Below are 22,507 nucleotides of genomic sequence, written 5' to 3'. Positions count from 1 at the left end.
AAGTATGAAGTATAACAGAAAACTGAATACAAAGACATTTAAAAGGGCATCAGTACGAGCTAGCACTTTTGCTTGCACGTTTAAATAAACCACGCACATTAGGGCGTCCCGCATCTGTACATCCAAGAATCCGTGGGTATTGATTCTTGGATTACTGTTAACCAAGAAAAAATGAAAACATGGCTTGGATCAGCGGATCGGCACGCCGGCATGAACATCTGCCCTCACCTCCTTGATGTCCAGCAGGGAGGTGGAGTGCCGGCTGAGCCTCTGCTCCTTCTCCTGCGCGGTGAGCCTGGGCGAGGCCTGGCCGCCCCCGCCGGCGACGTGGTGCTGGAGGTCGGAGGCCGAGAGCTGTGCGGTGGTGCGGTCGAAGATGACGGTGAAGTGGCGCACCAGCTGCTCCACCATGAGCGCCTGGTAGGGGTAGTCCACCAGGGAGGAGAGGGACACCTCGGCGTCCGTCTGCCGGGGCTTCACCAGCGTGGGGCCGAAGATGATGCCCAGGTTGCTGGCCGTCATCTTGTTGTCCTCGGCCTGCTCCGTCACCCTGGTTAGATGGGTGGAGGAGGAGGTGGAGGTGTGATTCGGGTGTGATCGGGTTGTATTATCTGGGTACTGGGCACTGAAAATGGCACTGGCCATGAATAGTGTAATGAGCAACATGTGCATTAGGCCACTTCCTCTGGGCTATGAGGAAGTCTGGTGGGGGGGGGGCATGTCCACTTATGTAATGCCATTATGCAGAAGTTGGATTATCCCTTTGTCTGTTTGCCCCCATAAAGCAGCTCACAAAATAAATCGGCAAATGGCTAAATGCATCTGAACAGGCTTGCTATATACTGTATATGTGTGTTATAAGGCAGAGTATGTGCACCTGTGCAGGTGTGCTTTACACACATGTGTTTAAAGGTATGGTGTGTGTACCTGTGCAGATGTGCGATGAGGAAGCGCAGCGTCTTGTAGTGGGCAGGGGGCAGCTGGCGGAGCAGGTCCCGGATCTTAAAGATGACTCGGTTGAGCTGGACGCCGGGGCCTCTCTTCTCGCCGGTCTGGGCGGCGGCTCTGACAGCCTCTGCCTCCTCCACCAGTGCCCGCTGGCACTCCTTGGCCAGCCCAATGAAGTCGTTGTAGTGTCGATAGAGGATGAGGGGCTCTGGGAGCTGCCGGTGGAAGGGGAATCATTGTATGGTCAGACGTCTGTGACCTGTGTGCACCACGCTTTCAGTGGTTTGGGGATTTTGTATTTTACTTTGTATTTTACTATGCACAGCTATTGCTCTCATAATGACAATAGCACAGTAGCAATTGCCTTAAAACATATCTGACTAGAACACAGACAGAAGGCTGCGTGTGGGTCTGGGAGGTTTTCGTCGCCCACCTGTCTCAGATAGAGTTTGAGAACGTTGCTGATGTCATGGGGTGAGAGGTCAGACAGCTCCACCAGCTCCTTGCCGTTCTCAAATGCCTGGCAGAGCTTCTCCACGCGGGACTTGGCCCCATTCACACGGTAAATGCCCTGTATCAGCAACAGCAATGAAAAGATTTTATGGTTAGTAAAACACAAGAACACCAAACTTAGTTCATATATAGTACATTGTAATTGTAAAATGGGCAATTACAGTGCAATCCTTACAGCTTCATTGTATTGTTTGGCTTCTCTTGGAGATGGAATGCTTGTTTATGTCTTGTGTGAAGCAAACGATTGGATTTATTAGGTAGCCCACCTTTTAAACTGTTTTGAATTGCAATGTGCAACATTAATTTATGCAAACATAATTGGTTGCATTTTTAAGCCTCTGTGGTTTATAATTGCTTCGTGGGAATGTTCCCTCAGGGGCTGTACATGGCCAATTAACGGTAAGAGAAGAAAATAACACTACCTTGATGTTGAGGGCTCGGCTCTCGATCTCAGAGGTGCACTTCCTGATGATGAAGGGAACTCCGTCTGGGCTGTTCTTGGCTGCCTGGGCGAAGTCAATGCCAAACAGATGCAGTCGTCCCTGGAGCTTCTTGTGGCCACACTGGATGGCCAGCGTCTCCAGACACTTTTTGTGGCAGGCCAGGGAACACTGAGCAACGCAGGGGAGAAAGAGGAGGATCTCACTCAGTTTATATATGTTCAATTCTGGGTAGTGTGCTAGGAGGCTCCCAATCCCAATCCGATTTGGTACATTGTTCCGTCTGGAATGTTAGTATGTGTGTATCCATCTTGTGAAAAGATGACATGAATGGGTGGTTTCACGTGACCGGGCAAAAAGATTCAGTGTCAAGGCCTCTGGTTGCCGTGGCAATGTGAACAATGTGTCATTTTTTTTGTGAACAACAATGCAATTAAATTCCTTTTTGCAGGAATGTGTCGGAAATGTCAAGAACAGGTCTCACTTACGTACGTAATACATGGAGCAAAATATGAATCATATTACTGGCCACATAACTATCAATGGTAGTTAGGGGTTACATAATGTAACTATTACCAACTGTTTCCTATGCTTTCTATTAAAGCTGAAATTAAATTATTAAAGCCTTAAATTGCCATGGTATTTATGTAGTCATATATCTAAATATTGTTTTCCTGAGTTAGGTTACTTGTTTATGGTCTTTATCAAACAACAATGCAATAATATTACAACAACAAAATAATTGGAATGGATCGATACTCTGACCCACTCTCTGTCACTTTGTGGTATTCAAACTACAACTTTGCAAATGAGCAATAGTGATATCAAAATGAATATATAATTTGAAAGACAAATTGTATTCATAGTATACTATGAATACAACTAGGTCGCCATTGCAAACATGCAAATATATATGTTACATATACAAATACATTGGTGTGTCAACACCAATAGCGCATGCATGCACGTTGCTAGCCATAGTCATGAGACACTAATGTACACTTTAAATGTCAACAAGCCGCTATGCGTTGTAATTCAACCGGTTTGTCAGGTACACGCCACCTGGACCGGTGGTTTATTCTAATCCACGGAGAAAGACATTTGCGCTGTGTGTGCCTGGGGGCCCGACGACCACAGGATGCTTTTACCTCCTCGCACTCGGCCCCGTGGAACACCACCAGGCTGTCACACTCCCGGCACTTGGAAGGGGCCCTCAGCTTGCGGAGCTTGTGGCTCTGGGCCGCCTTCGACATCTGGGCGTTGCGGAAGGGCCCCGGGGAGCTGGCCGTCTCCGTCACCATCTCCGCCAGACCTGGGAGGAGTCGGTGTAAAGGAAGGGTTCAGTGAGCAAATGGGCGTGGTCTAAAATCGTGCACATTTGCTTTTACGCCCCGGAGACTGGGTGAACAATAACAACAACTACAAGAAACCTGCAGCGGTTATTATGATGAGGATGTGTTCAACCAGAGGTATACCACAAAGAAAATCCTCAAACAACAGCACAGGGTCGGAAAATCTGATCAAACACATACCTATAAATGCACTTCACTGTGAAAGGAAGATTAACATCCTACATCCTGGCTTTAGAGTTTAATAACAACGCATTGTGTCTAGTGAACACAACAAGACATTGTCTGGCGACAGGGGCAATCTCTGCCTGCTCATGTCCCTGTCGTAAGTCATCATCTGGCCATGTTGCAGAACTAGGCCACTACACGTCCTGCAAATGCAGGGGCATTTTCAACAGGGACGACCAGCGATGGTCTTGAAGAGTGAAATAGTTCAACTTTCCCTGCTTCAGATCCCTTGGTTCACAGATGACAGCGTCGCTTGGAAGCGGCTGTCTGTAAAGGGCAGCAGCATACACAGCCATGACTCTCTATAGAGTCATGGTTTGGTCGATATTGCTATACAATATGCAGATTACAAAGTACCCTGCCCTAAGCTGCAGCCTAACTAAAAGGCAAATTAAACAATTTAGAAGTATATCCCGCTAACTCTACTACGGTATAAATCAGCTCTGGTGTAGTTGTAACACACATAGACTACCGTATATACATGTAATATTTAGGATTAATCTACTAATACTTTGGGATGGATTGGTTTTAGTTAACTAACCAAATTCTTAATAGCCTAACACAAACACACACAAACACACACAAACGCCCCATCCCTCTTCTATCTGGTATAATGAGTTAGCAGCCAGACAGGCTGTATGTAGTTTGAAGTTAAAGGTTGTATAAACACTCTACTCTCTACTCTCTCTCTCTCTCTCTCTTACCATTGTCTGATGGAGATGGGAGCTCCCTCTCGTCCAGATCATCAGCTGACGACATGGTCCCTGTGGAAGGGGTCCTGGGGAGCTGGCGTTTGAAAACGCCTGTAAAGAAACAAATCAACCACAATCCCTCATCATCTCAGTTTCGCAGTACACAGGGTGCATAGCAGCCTGTGTGGTTGAGAGCTCACGTAACAGATAGGGAAGTGCATTCCTAATGTATATAAGAGTCAGAGCTCTGTATGTGTTTTGGTTCCCCAAAGAGTGCAGGGTATTGACTTAATGGCAGAGAACCAGTCGACAGCGGACAATGAGGAAGTTGGGACATTTTGAGAGGCTGAAACATGTCGAAAAATACACCGCATACCAACAGCAACAGAGTATGAAAATAATATTCAACACATGAGAAGACTCTCAGGCTATGCCAATTTTGCTCTGCTCAACACATACGATACGATACAACTTTATCCGTCAGTTTGGGTTGAAATTCTTTTTGCATCCCTGGGAAGCTCATTTAAGGAAAGGAGGACATATACATACATATAAGACATAAAGAATCAATAGACAAACATGTAGACATACATGTGAGACATAAAGCATCGATAGACAGAAACATTTAGAATATAAAATGTATAAGCTCAAATAAGAGGTACTTTTTGAAGATAGGAAATGAAGGAATTATTAAGAGTTATATGGGAAAACTTTCCAAAAGCCTACTGTACACATGTTTGTTGTTTTTGCTGCTTTGGAGCTCATATATTAAAAACCACCACCCTTATTTCTGCGACATTGCGTCCTTGATAATTCCAAAACCCAACGAAGAGCCTGATCCATACCGGGGCTGGCGGTGGGAGAGTCCATGGAGCGGGACTCGCTGCTGCCTCCGGCGCTCTCTGAGTCGCTGCACATGCCGCTCTGGCTGCCCTGGCTACCCGAGGCCCAGGCTCGTGTCGGGCCTCTCAGCGCTGCGTGACGAAAGAACAGGATAACAACACATCCTCGTCACAAATCTGATCGCATTCTGCCACGGCAGAAATCAGATCCTCCAATACCGTGCCTTGATAAGGAAGCGGAACTGATTGAAGTGTGTGTCTTGAATGTGTGAGAGTAGACACTCCCCACATGAGACAAGATGCACAACAACCCCCTGGTAGTTGAAAAACAACAAACATCCCTTGTAAGTTGCTAATTTTTCACTTATAGCCAGGTCAACCAGACATTTAAACAGAATTTGGTGGACGGCAGGCTATTGTGAATGTAGTAGTATGTTCCAATATAGAGACTGTTGTTTCTCAGTCAGATTTAAAGTTGTACAGTATGCGGGGGAAATATTAGCTAGACTTAAAACTAATCCCCTTTTCCGCACCAAATTGTGACTTCAGAAGTCCTGCAGCAACCTTGCACTGAGATCAGGCGATCAGGAAAGAATTAAGCATAGTTTGTGCATTCAGCCTTTCTACTTAGCTCAAATGGTCTGTGATGTGCATGTGTATGAATGTGTATGTGTATGTGTATGTGAATGTGTATGTATGTGTGTGTGTGTGTGTGTGTGTGTGTGTTCATGTGTGGTCGTGTGTGTGTTCGTGTGTTCGTGCGTGCATGTGTGTGTGTACTCATGCGTGCATGGGACTACCTTGCGTCTGGCCACCGCAGTTGGCCTTGCCGGGCCGGGTGTACAGGGGGCTGTCCACCTCGTCGCCGCTGAGCAGCTCGCCGGAGGCCTGGGACAGGTTACCATGGGACGAGTGGCTGCTGTCCACCGACCTCTTGTGGAACACAAACCTGAGCAGGACAAGGGGGAGAATTGCTGGTTTGAATGCAATACCTCCATGTTGTTGGCCTTGTCCTTAAAAGGATGCGGGGAGCGCAGTTCTGCATTTTGATTCTGATCTGTGATATCCCCACAGACAACAACACAGGAATGTTCACACATCTCCTGCTCCACCACAGCTTGCATTCACTCACCTTGCCTTGGACTATTTATTGTCAAAAACCCAGCATTTAAAACAGGTCACGTCAGGGTTGTTTGGGTCGGTAGGAACCATCATGACACTTTGTTTATGCATTTTCTTAAGCACCTCTTGTAAGCAGCAGTGAGGAATAGGAAGTAAAGAAAAACAGAACTGTAAACTTAAACTGAGAGCTGCCTCTCTTTCTCTTTAACTGGAAGGGCATAGAATTAAAAATGTTGAGCAAAATGTATTGTATACAGTATGAATTTGCAAGGACTTTAAATATAGGCCTTTCCTTTCTCTGAGAGGCCCATCTACACAATGAAAACCTGGAAAGACGCAAAAGCTTAAAACATGCAGAAATAATATACAAAAAACATAAAAACAGCGGAAGAATGACGGCACAGGGGATCTGGATTTGCACGGTTGCCTGGACAATGGCTGCCGTCATCACGTCAATATTTTTGACACAGTTCTCAGTAAAAAAATGGACCAACCACATCAGTCACTCCGAAGTGTTGACAAAAAGGCCCAGCAGTGCTGGGAGAGAAAAACAATAGTATTCCACTACCAAATAGCGCTGATAGCATTGTACCATAGCACAATGTGTGCTCTGTGTGTGTGTGTGTGTGTGTGTGTGTGTGTGTGTGTGTGTGTGTGTGTGTGTGTGTGTGTGTGTGTGTGTGTGTGTGTGTGTGTGTGTGTGTGTGTGGTGCATTTTAAAGCTGGTGTTGTGAACAGCGTTGATAGCGAACGCAGTCACTCGAAACCTGAGCCAGAATCCCACACTTGCAATCTTTTCTGCCGCATTCAGCCTGTGCCACAGATATTTCCTGAGGAAGGGCAGACATTCTCTCTCTCCCCCACACACTGCTTTTCTATCTCTCTCTCCCACCCTCTCTCTTTCTGCAACTCCCTGTCTCTTTCCACCCACGCATTATTGACTCATTGTCACCCTGAAAGTGGAACCAGGCACAACCATGGGCTGAGACTTCTATAGGACAGGAGAGACTGTCCTAGTCAACTAGATTTCCCTAAATGCTGGCAGGTCAATATGCAAACATGTCTGAACCATAGGATCTGAACATAAAACCAATTTAATGCGATTAAAGTCATTGTCACTGTCATTTATGTCTAAATACCGTATAGAAAAATCTGAATAGGTCTACATTGTTGTTATATTTTGTCATTTAAGCTATAATATGATTGTGAATAATATATGATTGAGATGAGATGATCTTCCCACCATAATAAATTCAGTGGATGAATAGTTTATGCTTGCATTACTGCAGCACATTGTCAGCATACGGCTAATAAAAGCAAGTGCTGTCAAAGCAACTTGAGTTCATTTCATGGTAGTGAGTTTGTCTCTGGAACGTCAAATAAATCAAATAGAAACAAAGAATAATTCACTTTGATCCACTTAAAAACGGATAATGGTGAATCCGTACCTGTCGGAGGAGACGGAGTCCGAGTGCGCGCGGCCCTTGGGCAGGTCCTGGGGCAGGTTGCGCACAAACTCTGCGTAGCGCTCGCCGGGCTCGTACAGCTTGGCGCTCTCGCTCAGCGCCTGGAAGTGGGTGGGAAGGGTGACGTTCTGCGCCTGCTGCATCTGGAACCAGTTCACTGTCACCTGGGAGTAGACGTGGCCCGCACACACAAGACTCAGGTTCAAATAAGATGCGAGTCCATTTTAGTTAGCTCATTTTTTATGTATATTTTAATTTGATGAGGATTTATTTTGTGCACTCTCGTGTTTTGTATTGCTTAGTTTAGAAAAAGAAAGTAGGTAAAAAAAGTAGCCAGAGCTTGTTGTGGGGTGGGGAGGTGGGGGGGGTTCTAAAGTCTCATTATAATGATTGGATAATGAGACCTTAGAAAACCTAAGGCAGCCTTCCGATTGGCTACGGGTCAAAGTCATAGTTCAATTGCCCACCTCTTTAAGTATTTAATTGTATATCGAAGGTCAGTGGATGTATGACTTCTCCCTCTTCCAACCATTTTTTTTGAGGATTAACCCTGCCTCGACCCCGCCTTGTCTCATTATAATGATTGGATAGGGAGACCTCAGGAAACCTAAGGCAGCCTTTCGATTGGCTACGGTTCAAAGTCCCAGTCAAATTGCCCGCCTCTGTACGTGTTCAACCGTACCTGGAAGGTCACGTATGACTAATCCTTTCAAAACCTTCTTCTTAGAATCCCTCCTCCCACCCTTGACGTGAGCAACGCTGTACGACGCGAGGTGGAAACCACCAGTAGGGTACTCACGGCCTTGAGCGTGAGGTCACACTGGAACACCAGCTCTCTGATCTGGGTGAGGACGGTGCTCTTGGCGTTGGCCAGGTCCATGCGCCTGGCGCCCGCGTCCGCCGAGCAGCTCCGGCACTGCTCCTGGGCCTCCTCCGCCTGCCGGGGGAGACCGGGACCCAATAGTCTGATTAGTGATGTTTTCTTCACAACACAGGGGATAAACGTGTGTATAATGCAAAAGGACAATTCGTGGACATTCATGGGCACAGCGATACAAGAATTTTATTGTAAATATTACTTATTTTATTTCATTTTACTTTATTTTACATTTTCCTTTTATACTTATTGAACTGTGGGTCAGAGATAAACGCAATTTGGATTCCTCCATTTGTCTTGCACATATTTTGGAATTGACAATAACACTTTGATCTTTGAACTTTGAAAATGATTGCTCTCTTTGAAATAATTCCAAGTGTTTTCCGTTCAAACTGTCACAAAACAGGCAAAAAAACAACAATGAAACCAATAGGATCCCCCATTGTACCGGAGTGTCTGTGCTGTAGGGCCTACCTTCTGCAGGGCCTCCTCCTCCAGCCGCCTCTTCTTCTCCAGCTGTTTGCTGCCCGCCGCCGCCGGGGGCTGGGGCTGCTGCTGCTGCTCCTCCTGGGAGCGGCTGGTGGATGAGCGGGCCCTCTGGTACTCCTCCCTGCGCTGGGCCTGCAGTGCGCGGGCCTTACGCATGCTGGCCTCCGCCTCCAGCTTGAAGAGACCGAAAAAGAATGTGACAAAATGGAACTGGGTAAAAATAACCGTGGAAAAAGACAGCCACACACTGGGCGGTGTAGGTGGTGGAGAGCCCAAAACATGTGCAAGTCTTGGTTTGGAAAGGGAACTATGTGTTGCTTATGAATGAGGTAAATTCATTCATTCACACTTTACAATAAGGGTACATTAATTAACCATACAGTAATAAGCATTAGGTAACAATGGCCTCACAGTTAACTAAATGTCTAGTAATCATTTACTAATGGTGTTCACGAACAAGATATTAATTGATACATTACTGAACAGGGTTAACCCTAACCCCTATGCTAATGCTAATAATGCTTTTTACTGTATTAGCAAATATGAATCACTTGATCATAGGTTATTTGTTAATTAACTGTTCATCAATTGTTAATTAGAATTAGGTAATGCTAATAAATAGTTAATTAATGTTACTGTTATTGTAAAGTGTAACCCATATTAAAATATCATTTTTATTAATGACTATTTCTAAAACGCCATTTTAACAGCATCAGCGGTTAACATCTCCTAAAAAAACATTTATAAAGCGATGAAACACACCCTCAAACACAAACATCTTTAAACTAAACGACTGGGGATTTAGCTTCCTCGACCCTACTCTACACTGTATCCACAGCTAAACATGAAGAATGTTACCAGGTATAAAGAGTCCATCTGGAATACAGATTGTGAGCAGAGAGCTACATGTCACCATCCGTTTCAATGATGAATCCATAGGGGGGAAATTCCTACATACCATTTTCTTCTGCTCTCTCTGCCACTGCTCCTTGATGTCCTTCCTCAGCTTGTCCAGTTCGTTTTTACGGGCTGACAGCGGCTAAGAAACAAATAGATGATCGTCAATGGATCAGCGAGGTTGTCTCTCGTGGCCAATAGAAAATCGCCATTCAAATAGGGTATCAGACAGGGATTGGGCTAAAGAGAAAACATGTGTTTTTATAACAAAGCTAACATGCCAGCCAGACAGTTGTTCCTGAACCAGTTAATACTATAACTATAACTAAATACTAGTGTTTGTATTAGTGCTGGTTACCTGGATGAACTTGTTGGTTTGAAGGGCCATGACGCTCTGAACAAGAAGCTGGCTGTACTCTATGTCCTTCTTCAGCGTTGAGACGTAGATGTCACTGAATGGCATGTAGTCCTTCAAAGGAAGACAAACAGAAATCACTTTTGATGAGGATATTGTTATTATATTCGATATTAAGTTCCACATGATCAGAATAGTACTTCCCCACCGCAGATTATTTAGTTACCTGTTGACTTAGAAGGGCCTTTGCAGACTCTGCCATTTTGCCATAGCTTTTGGCACACTCGATATCTTCGGTGAAGAGAAAGATGCAGAGTGAGAATAGTGAGAAAAGCCTTCAAATGTTTTTGTGATGACTGTAATTGGGGTTTGTCTTCAGCTGGAACGCCTGAGTTCACTACATGTGGACCACAAGTGCAACCCTGTGTTGAATTAGTGTTCATAAAAAAATATCTATACACTCCATTGGTATCGTAGTAGCCCGAAACCGTTCGACATAAACGTCCAGAACCCCTGGTCAGTTACTCTTGAACCACGTCTCGGGCCTCACCCATGGCTAGGCGTTTCTCCACCCAGGCCAGGAGATCCTTGATGTACTTGGACCAGGCTTTGGCGTAGAGCAGCGCTGACTCCACTCCGCTGTGGTTCTTCTGCAGGGTAAGATCCACTTCCTCCTCCCGCGACAGCGCCACCTCTGGGGGAAAGGCAAGGGGGACAAGTATCCAGTTAAAGATGCTCCACGCTCAGAAATGTATTTTCACCTGTCGTTAGCCTCATAGCATAATTCCCTAAGTCATACTTTGGCCAAATTGTGATATCTTGTCTAACTCTACTCTCCTAACTCTGCTGATTAACTGTGCCTCATTACTCGCTATATCCTGAGCCAATCAGAGTTCTTTCTACGTTCCATAATCACTATCTGCCAAAGTCATCTATTTGATTTAGGCATTTTTGACACTAAATACAAGATGAACCATAAAATATGACTGAGGCAATTATGCTTTGAGGCCCACGATGTGTAACCCATGTGGAAACTGGCTTCCATTTCATATTGTCCCGTCGGGTCCTGTTATGGGACGCGGTCAAACAGAAAAATACAGAGAAGAGAAAATTGTTCAGCCTCTAGGGGACATGAAAGTGTCAAATTAAATGTTTTAGCGAAAATGGAATGCACACGGAATGCAGGCCTCAACCTCCAAAGCACGCTATGAGGAAATTGTTTGGGGAATAGAGCCAAACCAAAATAAAATCAAACTTCGAACCGCAGCTCTATCAGGGTATGGCAACGGTCTGTTCACAATTAAGTCAACTTTGACGTCACTACCGGTGATTCGCCTGAGCCATTCAGAAACAGCAGTCGCCTAACCCCAGTGTGTTGCACTCCCTGCCGCTAGATCCAAGGGATTCCTCCTCCGTATCGTAAATACACCCATGTAGTGTACGGTGGAGCCGTCAATAACGCCTGACCAACAGCTCGGCCGTGCGATCCGTCAGATTCAACACAAACCCCCATGTGTTTCCCATCCCGTGCGTCACCACTGATTAACAGGCGAGGAATGCTAAACATGTGGATGGAGCAGGGGGGAAAAGGACAGCCCACGGATAGGATGAAAAAAGCTGCAGAAATAACAGGGGTTGAGGCGCACCGGCGTAGGGCGGGCCCACCTCAGGCATTCGAGAGGCCGCAAAGCCTAAATCATTGAGCCAGTTCCCAAACCGACTCTGGGCCTCAGGCAACCCAGCACAATATTAAACCGGTTCTCCCGCCAGCGCAGCGCAGCGCCTTTAAAAACAATCACAGCAATTACGCTCTACGCTGAACGCAATTAATACCTTGGGGTGCCCAGGGCCAAATAGAATTAATCAAAAGGATTTGTGACAGTGTGACTGTGTGTGTTCTGTGTGTGTTACTGTGTGTTCTGTGTGTGTTACTGTGTGTGACTGTGTGTTTGTGTGACTGTCTGTGACTGTCTGTGTGTGTGTGTGTGTGTGTGTGTGTGTGTGTCTGTGTCTGTGTCTTTGTGTGTGTGTGTGTGTGTGTGTGTGTGTGTGTGTGTGTGTGTGTGTGTGTGTGTGTGTGTGTGTGTGTGTGCGTGTGTGTGTGTGTAATGATAAGACAATGCACTTACCTGCGAGGTCACTTTTCTCTGACACATATCCGCCGGGATCCACAGACAGGTTGTCAAAAGACTGAAAAAAGGACACAATGCAGATTTAAGCACAGGGAGCGGGAAAAAAAGCAGCGAGAAACACATTCAGCGCCACACATCAGAAGGCACGGGGTGCATTCAATCTTGACACCAGAGAGAGAAATGGCTTTGAGGCTGTTTTCCTGTAAAGTACGGGGCTTTCAACAAAAAAAAAAGGAAAAAAAAAATGCACTTTGGAGACCCTCCGAGGAGAGCCGTTTGAACTCGTGTCTGAAACCGGTGCTTTGAAGATAACCAACTGAACAAGGGCCCAAGGGAGACGAGAGACAAGAGACGAAAGGGAAGTGTGTGTGTGAGACGCTGTCTTACCCTGCTTCTCCTGGTCTGGGGGATCCCCAACCCTGGGCCGCCGTCCACATCTCCCATAAGGAAGTCAGACACTCTGGACACATACGCAGAGGGAAAGACTTAGAACCAGGAACATAATAGTCAATCATAGATTAATACTGCTGCTGCTGAACATGTTCAAACAACCCAAATCCCTTCATCCAAAAAGATTACTTTTATGGTTTGGGTTTTACTCCGCTTAGGTTGGGTGCAATATACTATGCACTATTTGTCTTTTTTGACAAAGCAGGGCAGGAGTGGAAACTCTTTTATAGCCCCTTGCGTTTAACAAAGAAAGTCATAAATGGTGCTGAAAAGGTAAACAAACACTCTACTCACACATTGCCGAATGTGAATGCCAAAGTGTCAATGGACGTGTATATCTCGCCAAATATAGCCTTTTTGTTTTCTGGGCTCACTTCCCTGCAGTCGACGGCTGTAAAGCAGAGATAAACCACATGAAAACCTCCAACAAAAAGCAGTCACTGCGGACGAGTGCGTCAGATTTGGGTTATAGCTGAGATCAGAGTTACCTACACATTCAACCACATTGTTGTGTTTGTTAAAATTCTCAGGTTTCTATTTCCTTTGATCAAACTAGTATTCAGAAAAGCAAACATACATTCTGTGATTACTGCATGACAAGACAAACTAAGGAAAAAAGCTAAAAGACAGAATAAACACTGTTACTGATTTTATCGAGTGCAGCATACAATAAAATGTGTTTTTTATAGGTATATAAACCCCTGGCTTCCAAGAAGCAAATAAAGAATCCATTTTTACAAGTAAAGTGAAAAAAGGTTTGCAGTAACAAATTGCAGGAATCCAAAAATCAGACACAGCCAATGCAATGGCACACCAAGAGCTTTTGAGGTTGACAATTAGAAAGTATATACATACAGTATATACTTTAAAAAAAAAATCCTATTTCAGAATTCCAAAGCAGTGGCCGTGTGTGTCTACGAGGGTCTTACTTCAACAAAAATGGCTACAGGAAGACCTTCCAAGTGCAGGGAGAGTTTTGAAGAATGCAGTCCATCTCTAATCCCCTGGTTTGATACTCCATTGGCACATCCAAAACAAATCCAAAATGTCAAACACGATCAGCGGTGCGATAATCCGAGAGTGAAGTCAAAGGTTGGTGATTCCTTGCACTCTCAGCGTGTGTTTGGTCGGGCTCTGCGATGCGACCGACCCTTCTCAGAACGCAATCGGAGGAAGCCAGGGCAGGAGAGGCGGAGAGGGAAAAAAAAAACTGTGCAGAGTGCTTCCTGTTTCACCACAGGAAACGCTTGCGCTGCTCTACTCTTGTGACGCCATGCTGAACAGTCAGAGCGCCACAACCCTCGCCCCCTTTTTCAGTCACCTCTAGCTCTAGCTAACTCTCAACCAATCGGGGAATAGTCGAAAGGTATCAACTCCTAACCCTCCAACGGACTCCTCCATCTGCTCTTGGGGGCCAACCTGAAGAAAGAATAAATAGGTCCCTCTGTGAACTAGGTGGGGTCACGCCGAAGGGTTGTGGGGTGTGGAGCAGCCAGTGTGCTGGTGGTGGTGGTGCTGGTTGCTGGTGGTGCTGCTGGTCTACCCTGCCACTGGAGCGCTGCTATTCCCAGGCCCCGGGACCACGGAGCGGCAGCGCTGGCTTCTTCCTCAGGAAATCCTGTGAGTCTCATAACAATGATTCCAGAGTGCTGACACCCCCCCCCCCGGCCCCACCCCACCTCTCTAGGAACCGTTGAAATATGGGAACCACCATCTCAAGTGCAAGGCCCCACTGACTAATTGTACACTTAAGTGGCACGGTTAAGGCGTCAAACAAAACGTCTGATGGATGAGCTGTCATTGTGCTTTGTGAGTTGACTTATTGTGGCAGCGACGTCTTTCCAAAGTATTCACTTTTTTACATTAGCAAACGCACTTATAATGAATGGAATGTAGCTTGATACTTATTTAACATCTGAACGTACAAAACAATAATCTGTGCTTGGAAATAAGCTTTGTTATTCTCTGTATGCAAAAAATAAAAGTGAAAAATACTAGAAGCACATGCTGTAGGCCTACACACAATGTAGGTATAATTAAACTGTCTTGCATATAATTCCTGCAGGAAATTGTGTATTCAAGCATGTCATGTTTCATAAAGCCATCCTAATAATGAGTAATTTGTCATTGAATGAGGTATAGTCCTACTACTCAAAGATTACAAGCAATATCAAAAGATTGTTAACACAAGTCACATAAACACCCCTAGGGTTCATACTTCACGTAACCATGAAACTAATCCAGCAGCTGTCTGATAAGCAAGCACAATAAAAAACAATGGAAACATTGTGATTCCTCGATTCAAGGCCAGAGATGCACTGCAGTAAACAGATGCAATTCTTGCCTTGTTCTCTCCGCCATCTTTGTCTGGAGGAGATGCACGCTGATCTCCTCCAGACAAAGATGGCGGAGAGAACAAGGAAAGAATTTCAATAACTCAAGGAAAATGATATTTTTATTGCGCTGGCCTTGAGATTACCGTAAGGAGAGAAGGAAGGGAAACCTAAGAGGATTGATCCCGAAAAAGAGAAGGCCTTGAATCTCGTTTGAACGGCCGATAGTAGGTTTAAAGATTAAATCTGCAGAAGTAGACAAAACCAGTGGGCAAAGACAAACATTGTACAATGTAACACCAGAGACAATGACGCATTGTGTGTCCAGGCAGCCGGGGTTTAAGTGTGCTTTTTGACACTTTCTCTCCCTGTGTGTGTGTGTGTGTGTGTGTGTGTGTGTGTGTGTGTGTGTGTGTGTGTGTGTGTGTGTGTGTGTGTGTGTGTGTGTGTGTGTGTGTGTGTGTGTGTGTGTGTGTGTGTGTGTGTGCGCGCGCACACTGCACACATGTGTATGTGTGTACATAACAGATATAAATATGTATCTTCTATTATCTAAGCAGTAATCCGCTGGTGGGAATAGAAGCGGAGACATTCCATCCAAAGCATGTTTTTGTGGGCACTGTTTTTCTTCTACTTCTTCTTCTTCTTCTTCTTCTTCTTCTTCTTCTTCTTGTTTTCCTCCTGAATTCCTGGCAGTCGTTCAAAGAGTGGAGGCCCAAGCGATCACACCTTGGGATCAAAGCTCTGGCGACCGGGAACACGAGGGGGGAACAAGGGAAAGCACTCTGGAGGAACAGCGCCGCACAGGGCCCGCCATCATCCCAGCCATTCAGCCTGGGGTCTCTGGAGCTCTCCGCGGGTCTCCTGCTGATTCATGGCTCTTTACACCCCCGGTGCCGCCCCACCACTCTCCCTTTCAGCCCGGCTCACTGTCCCCTTTATGCGCCGGGGGGTTTTGAGTTACACGCTGGCCCCCGAGTGGCCGGTCGGGCTCCACAGATGCGGGGCTTGTAAGCCACCCCCTAGTGGACAAGAATGTCCATGCCATCCGAGGGATCACACCGGGGTACCACGACGCCAAGCTCTGTGTGGCCGCCCGTGCGGTGGCAAAAAATCTTTCGGAATAGAGGTGGATGTAGTTCATGACAGTCTACGTAAGGTTGTTGTGTACGTAAGGTTGTTCGTCCAGTGTCTATTTCCTGGTCTGAGATCAAACAAAGTTGTTTTCTATTTCCCCTGTAGTGATTACACCCGCCGTTAGTGTCTTGACTATTTACATATCCATCGTCTTGGGCATTCCGGGCATTGCTCACAAAGCCAGGGTGATGACGTACATTCTTCAGGTCTGAATCGTCTTTCAGATGTGGAGATAGGACCAGTGGCTCAGCAGACGGCCACAGACACACACAAACACATGCACACGTACACACACACACACAGACGCTTGCCTGAACAAAAGGCAGAGAATGGGGCTTTATGGTGACAGGATATCCTGTCACCATGTCGTGGCAGTACGGAATGCAAATTACACCTGTGGTGAAGAGGAATTTTATCCTTGTTGGTCATCACCCCGCTTGCTTATTCACTACCTTCATGTTCCTCTTGTATGGAAGGAGTTATATCATTTTTATTGAATAAAAAACACTCACAAACATTTCTACTTTACGGTAATTTGAAAACAATGGACAAACGAAGAACCCCCACCCCCCCCCCCATGCCGGTTTAAATCTGAGAAGAAGTCAAGAGAATACGTGTGCGGTACGTTTGTCATGTCAGTCTGGAGCGATGCTAAGGGCCCCTGACCTGAATCTGCAGGACTACAATGGGCTCCCATGTCAACATGTGTCAACATCACCCACTGTCTGTCCATCTGTCTGTCTGTGTGTGCGTGTTCGTGTGTGCGTATCCACTCCAGACAGAGTAGCGGGGGCTGACCTTTGACCCTTGCGATGACCGTGCCGGCGGCTCCCAGGATGTCCACAGAGTTGAGCGAGGGGTGTTTGCCGATGACGGCCTTCAGGACACGAAGCAGCTCGGCCAGACGCTCCTGCACCGTGGGCTGCAGGCCCTCCTGGGCCTCTGTATGGTGAGAGAGAGGCTTTATGGTGAGAGAGGAAAGCTTTCAAATCAAAGCTTTTCACCATCTGATATCAAGCTTAGAAATAAGGTTAGACACAAGAGACACACCAAGGTGACAAAAGATACACATCCGTTTTTTTTTGTGATGTTATCATCCGTGGGGGACACCCATGTTGGCGCTACATATTTGACAGTCTGAGCCATCTTAGGTCCCAGTCAATGATAATGCAAGTCTGCCTCTGTTCACAGAAAATAAACAGGGTTTGATTTGTCTTTGTGATTGTGACAGACAAGTCATCATCTGTTCCATCTATATCTTTCACCTACAGGGCTAATCATAATATGAATTGAACTCTACTGTATTCTCTAGTTCATGCAAGCACATGGTATGACACATTGTATGACACATTTCCTCACATGGTAACAGTGAGGAAATGCTATGACACTTCTTTTCGAATTATGCTGAAAGACCCATTTGTTGCAGCAAGACACTATGTTGCAACCTATCTGTTTAACATTCAATTCAATGTGTGTGTTCAAGCAGAAACACACACACACACACAGACTCTAACTATTACAATTGCCAAGCAAGCTGTCAACAAGGTTAAGAGGTAGTCAGCGGTGGGGGGGGGGGTTACAAATATAATGCAAACCCCAATATTTGCATGCTGCCTGAGCAACAACCCTAAGCCCTTACTGTAATGAACGACTGAACTAACCCCAGACTCCAGACTTTTACCTAAATACATTGTTGTGGAGATAAAGATCTTGTTTTCCTGCAGTTTTCAGGTGTGAAAATGTCAAGGAAGACATGACTCAAATGACAAAGCTGGTGACTTTGTCATTGTGCAGACTGGTTTCTTTGTCATACAGCTGTCTGCGTGAACTCTGGAGGCGAAGCCTTTCTTTTCGGCCAAACACCAGAGGACGACTGCTTGAGACGAAAGAATGTACCCAACGCCTTCTGATTACACCTGCATGCATACTCGCTTCTTCTCCCTCTGTCGTTGGGCTATGAGAAAAATGTATTCTGTCCTCATGAACGAGCAGATAACCAAGAAGAGGTATGCCTGTTCAAGTCTTTCAGACTCAGACTCTGTTTCAGAAGATCTTTATTGTCCATTAAAGCAATTGTCATTACAGTAATCGCAAACATGTTATAGGACATAACATGACAAACAGATATCGCAGAGGTCTTATAGGTTAAACAATACAAAAGTGAATATGATTAAAAACTGAGAATCTCATTGGAATGAGGAACAGTTAGAATGTGTGTGGGGTGAGTTGTGGCGGAAGAGAATTCCTCGAGGTGTTTTGAATGATCCCCTCACTGCCTTCTTATGTCACTGAAGTATGAGCGCCAACAAGGCAGGATAAGTGACAGGAGTCGTCCAACTCCTTGTATGCAGTGAGGAAAACACAGAGTTTGAATGAAGGATGTACTATATTTGTCAAGTCTTTGTGTAAACTTGCCCAACTGAAAAACAACTTGTTGTTGTGACGTTGTTCCCTCACTATCTTCAGAGGCCTTGTAATGATGAAAGTGTCTGTTGAATGTTGTCATGTAATGAAACTTAATAAAGTTTGAAGACTTCAAACTGACTTCTTTGGATCGGGCCATTTCCTGGCGGAATTGAACTCAAATAAAAAACCAAACTGTAGTGCTGGATGCCCAAGCTTTCTTCACACTGCAAGGTCTAAATCTAAATTTAGCCACAAAACCAAGCATGCATTTCAAATGTGCAGTTACGTTCTAAAATAAACCTAATAAAACACTAATTAGAACGACGGCATCAACAAAAAGAAACATGAAAGAAGTGCCATCTTGGCATGGGACTCAAAAGCATGCAACCAACAAAGCCAGTGGGATAGGCTTATGGTGCAGTGCCTAATATACAGCTATGTGCTGGCAATCAGTCAACAGGTGAGTTCACGTCTAACTGGCTGTTTTGCACACAGTGCTGTACACAACAAGCGGCCCGTCTGGTTTGCATTAACGCCACAACGCTGACGTAGCAGGCTGGGACGGGAGGCGTAGTTTATGGTGAAGTTAAAAGGATTTACAGAGGCCGTCAAAAAGAGGTGTGTGTGTGTTCTGTATAACAGAGGAGGCTGGAACTTTTGGCAGTGGAATGGGTGTGGGTTCGATTTAACCACAGGGTACACACACACACACACACACACACACACACACACACACACACGAGAATTCAAATAGAAACATTCCAGGAGAGATGGTTAATGTATGATGTTAAATCATGAAGACAAATGGGTCGGTTACCGAAAGAGCCAATCAGCGGCACCCAGGTTTGTAGCACATGATGTCATCTTATGAAAACTTTCATTTGATCAAACTTAATTGATCTCGGAGGGATAAAATCTATTCAATTTACTTTATCCCTCCTTGAAATTCGGAACTCGTAACCTGAAGCCCCTTTCCTGGGCTGAAGGCGATATCCCTTCGACCCTCACCGCCTCCTGATTACAGGCCGTCACCACGCCGTTGGGCCGGGGTGGCTAGCCCCCGGGGGAAAGGTCTCTGACCCCCCTCAACTCCCACCCCCGCCCACCCCTTTTGAAGTCTCCGCTCCGAGGCCGAGGCCAACAAAGGACCTTCATTAAAAGACCATCATCACCTCGCTTTAATCCCTCCTCCTCTCAGTTGTGGTCGGCTGGTGTTTCCAGCGGGAACGACGGCGTTTGATGCCTTTCAGGCAGGAGGAAACGCGGCGGTCACTGATTAGCACATGAGATGGGGCCGGCCGTGGAGTTTGGCACACCTGAGGGTCTTGGTTTTGAATGACAAAAGGTGGACGCTGATCAGGAGCGTGCTGCGAGGCAGGACGTCAATCAAAAGGCATGCCAAACCGGGGTTTTTTTGGATCCCGTTAACCCTCAACCTATGTGAGAAGAAATGTATAGTCGTTTCCGTTAATGTGAGCAATGGATGTCGTGAACGAGGGTGAACAAAACGCTATTGGTGTCGTCGTGTTCGTTTAAATTATATCAAATTAAACTTAAAAAAGCACTTCAATCTCTCTCGATTACAATAGGTTTCTATAAACGTTGACTAAAGAAATACAAATTGCGTGCTGCACACACACACACACACACACACACACACACACACACACACACACACACACACACACACACACACACACACACACACACACACACACACACACACACACACACACACACACACACACACACACAGCTGTGGGAAGCTAAGCACAACCAGCTGCACCCCTACTGTGTCACTACAATCAATATAATTAGGGCTGTTTAGATCACACTTAAACGGCCACCCACAAAAAGAAAACCACAATAAACAGCAACAGATTTAATTTGGGGGAAAATATCGCTTAACTTAACGACACTGATGCGATCATCATCAAAAATAGGGCGAGCGTTTTTGGGTGCAAATCGGTGCCACTGATGAGTGGTGTAAAAGGGGGGGTCTGTGCACTCGCTGAGGGGGAAAAGACAGCTCGTCGAGGGGCTGGCAGAATGGCCACTGAACCGTCTCATTGTCGGCCCAGCGCCGGGGCACACACCACATCTAGACGCGGCCGCAAATTGCTTTTGTCACAACAATGGCATCAAAAAAAGCTGCTCACTGGAAATGTGTTGGCGATTGTGGGAAGGCCGCGGGGAGGCGGGCCTTTGTGGCGGGGGAGATAACAGGCGGTGCAGTGTGGGGCCTGGCGGCATTGTTTCAATGAAAGACACACACACACTCTTTATTTGTGTTGTTACTGTGTGTAATGCTGCTGCTACACTGCAATTTCCCAGCTTGGGATCAATAAAGTAAATCTATCTATCTAGTCACACACACACACACACACACACACACACACACACACACACACACACACACACACACACACACACACACACACACACACACACACACACACACACACACACACACACACACACACACACACACACACCATGTTCTACGCAGTGGGGACAGATGATCTGATGCCCTATTTTGATCGTGTAAATCTCCTCTAATCAGCGCCATTAACTTTATGGTTGGCTGTTGAGAATCTGTCAAAATATGGATTTCAACCTCATATGATCACATTAAATATTAGACCCGCAACTTTCCAGTAGCAGAAGTGGTGTCAGGTTTGAACTAGATTTGATGAGAAAAGCTTTGCCTTTTCAAAAGGTATAAGTAGCAGATTTGAATTTTAACAAATTTGAAACGTATTGTTTCATCAACTAAATCACTTCAACACTATTGAATATATAAGGAATAAACCACGATGGGGTAGTTAGCCGCCTGGCTTCCCTGCGGTCGCATCAACTCCCCTGATGTACAGTATTTTCCAGTGACAGGAGACCCCGGAGTGGTTAATTACGCTGATACCACAGCTACCAACAATCAATAAATATGAATTACTTCCATCTACAAAATTACTGTTTTTCTATGGACTTCAATTGGCTGAAATGTAAATATCCCAAGCAGCGGCAAAAATTGTGTTTGTGTTGTCAAGGTAAAGTCTGGTTGGATTGGAGCGTGTCGATGTGAAACTGTGGAAAGGCAGAGGTGTCTCTTAATTGAAGAATAATGCACACACATGGAACATCATGATCAAGTATGTAATGATGTCATTGTATAATGTCATTAGGAACTTGTGTGTGGTTACCTCCGGTATCAGTTTTCAACCCAATTCTTCTTAGGATCTTCTTAGAGATCTTCTTAGGATAACAGAAGCGTGGGTGGGACTTCCACTTGTGTCCTTTGACAATACCAAGCTTGACAGAAAGTAGGCCAACAACAGAGCTTAATATATGCCTTTCAAGCCCTCTAAGTCTTCCCGTAAACCTGCTGTCAGCTCGGTGGGGGGATCCCACTGTGTTCTGCCGTCTTCACATACGTCAGGTAGGACAATATGGGGGGGAAAAAAGCCACTTCCACCCCCCCCCCCCCAACTGGCAACAACAAGCAATCAAATATCCTGTCTGGACACGCAAGACCCTTCCAGGTAAAGCAGACGAGCCTCGGCAGATGTCTGGTGACCAAGCATTATTCCTGGGAGAAGGGGGCCCCGGGGCCGACCATAGAGGAGGGCCCCAGGAAGGCGTGCTCCTCGGAGCCCCGATGACGTGCCCCATGCCTGCACCTCTCTGGCCCTCCCTCTGGAGGGAGGGTCAGGAAGGGCGGACGACTTGACTGGCTGGAGGCCTTACTTAATCCCACAACTAAACAGTGGACTTAAGGCCGAAAAGGCGGATCCCATTCACTGTGGATCCCATCCGCCCCATTCCAAGATGGTG

At 45.8% G+C, this 22,507-nt stretch overlaps 1 protein-coding gene across 2 annotated transcripts in view; it reads right to left on the bottom strand.

Moving 5' to 3' along the window:
* LOC311360414 (rho GTPase-activating protein 29-like) overlaps positions 1-22,507 on the bottom strand; it is a 32,405-nt gene that overhangs the window by 1,964 nt on the left and 7,934 nt on the right. Inside the window, exons 3-21 of one of the 2 annotated variants that reach the window (XM_084480488.1) lie at positions 17,069-17,212; positions 13,095-13,191; positions 12,738-12,810; positions 12,348-12,408; positions 10,769-10,912; positions 10,445-10,509; positions 10,222-10,332; positions 9,925-10,005; positions 8,952-9,140; positions 8,400-8,537; positions 7,583-7,764; positions 5,813-5,961; positions 5,016-5,144; positions 4,183-4,281; positions 3,050-3,213; positions 1,884-2,072; positions 1,382-1,519; positions 928-1,163; positions 229-550 (exon numbers count right to left, since the gene is read on the bottom strand). In XM_084480488.1, the coding sequence (XP_084336614.1) occupies positions 229-550; positions 928-1,163; positions 1,382-1,519; positions 1,884-2,072; positions 3,050-3,213; positions 4,183-4,281; positions 5,016-5,144; positions 5,813-5,961; positions 7,583-7,764; positions 8,400-8,537; positions 8,952-9,140; positions 9,925-10,005; positions 10,222-10,332; positions 10,445-10,509; positions 10,769-10,912; positions 12,348-12,408; positions 12,738-12,810; positions 13,095-13,191; positions 17,069-17,212 (2,711 nt within the window). Of the gene's footprint in view, positions 1-228; positions 551-927; positions 1,164-1,381; positions 1,520-1,883; positions 2,073-3,049; positions 3,214-4,182; positions 4,282-5,015; positions 5,145-5,812; positions 5,962-7,582; positions 7,765-8,399; positions 8,538-8,951; positions 9,141-9,924; positions 10,006-10,221; positions 10,333-10,444; positions 10,510-10,768; positions 10,913-12,347; positions 12,409-12,737; positions 12,811-13,094; positions 13,192-13,729; positions 13,961-17,068; positions 17,213-22,507 lie in introns of those variants that run through there. The other variant, XM_084480489.1, reaches the window with a different exon arrangement.

Source organism: Micromesistius poutassou (genome assembly GCF_964030765.1).
Source record: "Micromesistius poutassou genome assembly, chromosome: 16".
Lineage (NCBI taxonomy): Eukaryota > Metazoa > Chordata > Actinopteri > Gadiformes > Gadidae > Micromesistius > Micromesistius poutassou.
The sequence above is the reverse complement of the archived record's forward strand: the minus strand, read 5'-3'. Positions and strand labels throughout refer to the sequence as shown.